General features: G+C 35.2%; 1 protein-coding gene across 1 annotated transcript; it reads right to left on the minus strand.

Annotated features, from left to right (window-relative positions):
• Positions 1-5,183: 5,183 nt before the first annotated feature.
• On the minus strand, positions 5,184-6,916 carry LOC138701266 (myb/SANT-like DNA-binding domain-containing protein 3). The gene is made up of 3 exons (XM_069827987.1): positions 6,354-6,916; positions 6,005-6,175; positions 5,184-5,658 (listed from the first exon to the last, which is right to left on the minus strand). The coding sequence occupies exons 1-3, from the start codon at positions 6,612-6,614 to the stop codon at positions 5,239-5,241; spliced, it is 852 nt and encodes a 283-aa protein (XP_069684088.1). The 5' UTR covers positions 6,615-6,916; the 3' UTR covers positions 5,184-5,238.
• Positions 6,917-7,338: the final 422 nt, after the last annotated feature.

Genomic DNA, 7,338 nt, shown 5'->3' on the forward strand with positions numbered 1-7,338 from the left:
CCGCCAGAGCGCACCGTGGCATTTGCAGCGAAACTACAAACAACTTGTAACTGCTGCTGCTGGCTCCGTCTGCCTTTCTCTCTTTCAAGGTTTTTTAGCACTTTGGGAGCACGAGTTGCCCATCCATGGATATGTCTGTCTATTCATGAAGAACGATTTTATCTGATTCCATAGAATTTATTATTCACGGATTTCTTGAAGATGATATCGTTTGCTTACTTATGACTAGGCTTCGTATTCCAGCTACCTAAAGAGCGAAGTTAAAGACACATTGAGTATATAGTATGGCGAATGCAGATAATGCAACGGATAAGGATATAAACAAACAGGTCGTCGCTGCGTGTTCGTGGAGTACAGTCAACTCCCGACATTTTGAATCTATACTAGTAAACACATGCTTGAGTCGTGATGTTCATTTTCATCGTGATCTTTGCAGTGAATAATAACGTGTATTCGTAAGTTACGGAACTTGAACATATGCGGATGTCACTTGAAATTATTTTGTATTGCAAGAATTTATTTCAATAGCATATGACGTTATTGGTGTATGATATAGTACAAGATATTCCTATTTCCTGATGTTTTTTTATGTTTCAATAGGATACCTATTGCATATGTCGCTCATTAGGCCTACTGAAAATCCACTAATTTTCTATACACTTTTCTAGAAATTCCGTAAAATGTAGATCATTTAGTTTATTAATTGAACATCATGGTAGGGTACACAAATCCATGCTAAACGTCGAGTTAATGCCTTCATCATTTTCAGATTTTGATCATACTGGTTTTTTCGGTTACGTTCAACACACTTTCTGTGTCTTTGGTATTGCAGTGTCTTTCAGTGCACTGTCTTTGTTACTTTTACATATATTTTCCACAATTTATATGTAATGTTGTCTAATACTGACAATTGAAAATATAGGTTCAAATATCCTCAACTACGCTCTGTACTATTACACGCTTTAGCGTCTTTACCTAAGACATTTTACCTCTGCAATGAACCTTCGATCAGCCACGAAGATGTAGATATTTAAATAATACGACTGGTAAGCAGTGATCGATAAGACTGACTATGACTGCGTCCCGGTTTTGACTTTCTAGAGGAAGAGGGCAGAGGATGCGTAATTATTTTGTATACGAACGTACCTGTACCTGCGTTGTGACGTCACATATACATCGAATCAGGCAACCTCATTCCAGTTTATAGGCATTTGGAATACGAAGCCTACTTATGACTTTAAGTAGAAAGTCATTCATATTACTTCAAAAGTTGTTCCACTCCACATCTTCCAACCAACTATACAAAATCGCTATAATAATACTACCGGAACCAGCCTCCGTGTAACTGATGTTTAAACCACAGCTTTGATTCAATATGGATGCCACTTTCGTGGGTTGGAATCTCGCCTAGTACAGTAACGTCTTGTCTTTGGCAGAGATTTTGCGACGTGTCGACCATTCTTTATGTGAACCTTGGTGTATGTCCATCTAATATCAAATACTCAAATCCTTTCAAAAACATTTGAAGTAAACCTAACAGAAGCGTGAAAGACATTTTGAGAGTATATAACGTTGTCAATTTGCATAAAGTTTTGAAGTTAATAACAGTAATTCGTACACACACAGGCATGGAAATTTGAACTTTCATTATGACTTCTATTGGGTTCATCTTTTAATCTAAAGGAACATAATTTCATAAAAAATAGTAAATAAATTAAATATGGTAATCTTTTTTTGGTGTTGTATTACTATTGTTAAGTTATGTAAACATTGAAGCACAAAATTATATTTATAAATAAGTTGACACCTCAGTAAAACACTATCCAATTGGGGCACCTTCACTGTCTTGGAATGCTGGATCATTTTGTTTAACACTTTATCTCTAAGTGTATGGAACACTTTGTTAGAAGAAGAGGACTAGTCACTTGATAAGTCCTGTTTTTCAACTTAACGCCAGAATTCTGCAATGTTCCACGCAAGTGATAACTTCCATTTTTACGTTAAACGATAAAGAATCGTTCATAATATGGGAGCACCATAATATGGGATACCCCAGAATTTATGAAAAGTCCAGTTTTTGATCTTGGATCATCAATTTTGGTCTGCTGATATCTGTTTGACAAATAAGAGGGATAAAGTTCTAAGGCAAGAACCCTAATCCCCATATTGTAAATTTCCACCTATATGTAAGTAATGTCAACCTTGTATTAACTGTCTATAGTTACGCATAAATTGAGCACGCGTCTGTTTCGTGTCAATGTCAAAGCACAACTGAATAACATATTTTTTATATATACAGTATTGCAAACCCTCCCCCACTGATTATAATCTCCTCTAAGCAGGTTATGCATAGGCACTATGTGTTGACTCCATTTGAGTATATGAATAGGCTCTTTCGTCATTTTATAGAATTTAACCCTCCTGCTACCAAGAGAGTAATAGCAAAGTCTAGTACATACAGTCATGAAGCTCAATACGTAGGGAATATGCATCCATTGACAGTTTAACTTTAGTTGCTAGCCACTAGGATCGCTACTATCGCACAGTCTACTATTCCTAGTACTCTCAATTGCTAGCCGCTTGGAGCATTGCATCGCGAGAAATGCAAAAAAATCACCTCAAGCTTCGTAACTGTATGTACTAGACTGTGGTAATATGATTACCCCACTGATGATTTTTCAATATTATTTTCATTTTTCTCCATATTTCTCTTTTAAATTCCATGTATTTGTCCTTTATATATCTACTAACAATTTGAATTAAGAATAACATAAATCATTAATCTACTTTAAGTTGTAATTCACATTATTATGTGGAGTGATCTTGTTACCTCCCTTGATAGTCTGTGTCATGAAAATTCGAAGATATGAAATTCAATCTGTAGCTTAATTTTCTTCATTTCTAAGCTAGTTTGCTTCAAAATTATTTATTTTGTATTATTTATAACAATTTTTATATTGTTTATTTATTTTTATTTATTTATTTTTATATTATTTATATTATCATGACCTTATCATGATCAATTTTTATTTTTTTTATTCCTCCGTGTTATGGTTTTTTCTAAAAGTGATTGTTAGAAACAATTGAGCCTTTAGAGCAGAAGTGTTGTAAGTCGAAAATGGATAATGAGGATTAAAGTAAACATTCTGTAAAGTACAGCGCAAAATAACAACTAATATTCAATTTATTTAAACTATTAGTAGTCAGTGGATAGCACGAAGGACATATTAATTGTTACTTTGCGCTGTATTTTACAGAATTTTTACTTTAACTCCAATTTTGATTTACTCCACTTCTGCTCTGAACGGCTCAGTTATTAGCGGAACCTCTTTTCGAGATGCCCGTTGTGGTATAGGTCGTGCTCGAATATTTGAATTCCAGCAAAGAACTAAAATTAGATTTATTAGTTTTATATTTTATTTATTTATTTTTATAACTTTAAAAACATTTTTTGAATTTTATTATAAACAAATGCTTTTAAGATGCTCATGGCTGTCTATGAGAAGCATAGTATCAAAGTTAGACAATCCATTTTTTTGCGATTTCGAGATATTGATTGTTTCTCACAGGATTTTGTATGCTGAATGCGATTCTGGAACTGTTTAGGTTAAAAAACGGACAGAACAGAGCGAAAATAGCACTTAATTGTGCGCTTTAGAATCAAAATGTAGACAACGCCACTGTTGCTTGGTTTCAAATTAGGTCAATTCTTTCAGTAGCCAATGAAAAGCCCTTTTCCCATCACGCATCGCGAATCCAACATGGCTGATTGTTTATATAATCGGTTTGTGGATGAATAAATACTGTTTACGTAAATTTGCTTTGAAACCGAATTAAAAGAGACTTAGGCCCAGTTGCAGAAACACTGATCAAAATAAGATTGGCGATCAAGGAGGGTTTGATTGGCCATCAGTTCTATTTCTGTTGCAGAAAGAACAATCAGTATTTGATCGGAGATCAGTCTTCCGTCAGATTTGATCACAAGATTTTCGCTGGTTAAGTGACTGATCACTGATCAAGTATATGTTGTTCTGTTCATTGTGCATACTGTAATTTATATAACAATTAGTTACAGCGTAATAATATTGTTTTCGACGTAGTAATGGATTCTTCTGATGAAGAAATTTTCGAACAATATGAAGAAATATTATTAAGAAGACGGCATTTCCGCGACAGACATGAATTGTTTTTTATGTATAATGAGAGAGAATTTGAACAGAGATTTAGGTTAAGTAAGGATTCGTGTGTTTTTTTACTTTCGAAAATTGAAGCAAATATATGCAGACAGACAAATAGAAACTTACCACTTTCTCCTATGAACCAACTTCTAATAACGCTGCGATTTTATGCTGTCGGAACTTTTCAAGCGGTCTTGGGTGATCTTGTTGGGGTCCACAAATCAACTATTTGCCGAGTAGTAAGGGATGTTACACATGAAATTGCTTTGCTTTCGCAGGATTTCATAAAGCCTCCAACCTCAGACAGGGAACGACTTGAAATCCAGAGAGAATTTTCAGCCATGTCAGGATTTCCAAGAGTCATTGGATGTATAGATTGCACTCACATCCCCATCCAATCACCTGGTGGAAATGACGCTGAACTTTATCGCAATAGAAAAGGTTTCTTTTCTGTGAATGTACAGGCAATATGTACACCATCATTGAAATTCTGGAATGTTGTAGCCCGTTGGCAGGGTTCTACACATGACAGCACAATATTTTTAATGAGTAGGTTACGAGCTCAATTCGTAAACAGAGAGATGGGAAATGGAATTCTTTTGGGTGATGGAGGCTATGCATGTTCAAATTTCTTGTTGACTCCCCTAGCAAACCCCACGACAGAAGCAGAGGAGTTGTATAATTCAACACATATATACACTCGAAACTGTATAGAGCGAGCATTTGGCGTGGTAAAAAGAAGGTTTCCATGCTTATCGTTGGGTCTCCGTTTCAAGTTGGGAAGGCAACGATCAACAACACTAGAATGCATTGTTGCATGTTTTGCCATCCACAATTTATTGTTGGAGAGAGGAGAAAATAATCCCCCACCTCCTGATGAAGATCTCATTGCAAGATTCTACCCACAAGCTGATGAGGGTGAAGCACCTATGGGAAGAAGGAGAAATGGAGGGAACACAGTCAGAACTACACTAATAAATACACACTTTACAACACTGGCAGAAAGGTGAGCAAAATACTCGTAATTAATTAGTTCTTTTATTTTTGATGCAAACTTTATTTATTTATTTTCTTTGGCTAGAATTGCCCTTTTAATCTCTAACTCTACTTGGGCCACTTGTAGATTAGTTTTTAAAATTTCCATTTCCATTTCATGTTTTTCGATCAGAAGTCGACACCTTAATTCATTAAAATCAGTTTTACTGGGCGTATAGTCTTCCAGCCTGCTTCTTTGTGATCTTGATCTGGGCCTAATTATTCCACTCCTGCTTCCTGTCAGTGGGTTTATTGGTGTAATTTCTGATGACAGATGACGACCTGCTGACAATGAATCTTGTTGATTTGCAGAAGACGGGGACGGCGGAATAGATGAGGCCTCATCTCCATATTTGTCCCCAGTGACATCATGACCAGAAGTTGAATGCAAACGAGCAGGGTGCACTATAGACACAGCTCCATCAAATAAAGTTTCATGGCTATCCTGTAAAACAAGATGAAGTATTCAATATAAATACACAAACTGGAAAGTTATTTGTTTTGTGTTTGAACTGAATGGCACTATTTAGCCGAAAAATTTGCTTAATTTTTTTTTTGTTAATGTATTGTTGTTTGCTGTGAGCTGGTTTCTTATAAAATAGGGTTATAAGACTGTAAATAAATTAAAGGCAAAATGAAGTTCATCTACTCCAATTATATTTCCATTTCACCACCTCAATCGATATTTTTATATTCTGAGTGATGGGATGATGATGGATAATGTAGATGGATATTTTTTACTTTTTTTAGGCCTACCCAAATTATGTCAAACTAAGGTTATATATTCTTACCTCCAGTATATTGCAATCCTGTTCTGTTACTTGAAAAACTTGGTACTGGCCATCACTGTCACAAGGATTATTCACAGGTGCAAAATGGGAATTCAACCTGGATATTAGTCTTTCGCCATCTGCATCTAGCTTCCTTTTAAAAGTTCCTCCACCAGTTTTGTAGAGCTCTGCCTGGAAAAACAAAGATTCAATGTAGGTCAAGAAACTAGTTAGAAGAAAATAATTATGAATTTAAATCTCCCTCTATATTTTTGAGACGTAATAATATTTATGGAATGCCACAAAAACGTAACTGTCCATTAATAAATCTAGAAATAGGTAAAAATTATACGTCACAGCTTAGGCCTACCTTATCGTCAGCTGCAAGTTTCTTGGTTCTCCTTTTGTAGTTTTCATATGCAATCTTTAATTGCTGGGGTGTTCTTGCGACCTCATATGTAGCTTCATTAAATTCTGAAGCAATTTTCTTCCAGGCCTCTTTCTGCTTCACCCAAACACTATCTGTCTTCTTATTTTCAATGATATGCATAAAGCTCTCTATGATGTTCAATAAGAGGGCTCTATCATTGTCAGAAAAATTGGGCCCCCTTACGTTTTTTGTTTGCTTCATAGTCTATACAAATACAATCCGCTGTTTCCCTTCTACAAAAACAACAAAACAGCAAAGCATTCACTTGTTTTCCTATTCACCGCCTACTAGATGCATACGTTTCGCGACTGTAAAAGAGCATCAAATTGGCTGTGGTTGCTAAATAGCGATGTTGTCAAATGTTTTTCTTTCTCAAATCAACAATTAGTAAATTGAGACAAGTTGATTGGAGATTTACGTTTGTGCAACCCAATGAACAATCAAATAAATCAGACATCAACTGATTGGCGATCAGGGACTGATTTGATTTGCGTTTCTGCAACCGGGCCTTAGATGCAGAAGTAGACAATTTTACTTTAAATATGGCTTCGTTTGGTTTCAAAAACAGACAACTCCATTTTAAATATGGCTTCATTTGGTTTCAAAAACAGACAATTCCATGACTTATTTTCAGAGATGGACAACTCCGCTTTTTAAACTTAAATTTCGACCTGAATATTAATTTTAATTACATATTGAGACTGAAAAAATATTTTTATGACCCATGAGAATGTTTAAAAAAAATGTAGGCTACGTATAACGGTGACATTGGTTTCCAAGGATCTAGTTTTTCGTCTCTCCTGTAAAAAAAAAAAAGCAAAAGTGGAGTTTTCCAACTTTGATACCAAGCTCCTCATATATAGTGTTCTAATATTTACATGTCAAGAATTAACTGCAATGATTTCCAATTTATCTTGTACTGTGA

The sequence above is a fragment of the Periplaneta americana genome, chromosome 1 (assembly GCF_040183065.1).
Source record: "Periplaneta americana isolate PAMFEO1 chromosome 1, P.americana_PAMFEO1_priV1, whole genome shotgun sequence".
NCBI lineage: Eukaryota > Metazoa > Arthropoda > Insecta > Blattodea > Blattidae > Periplaneta > Periplaneta americana.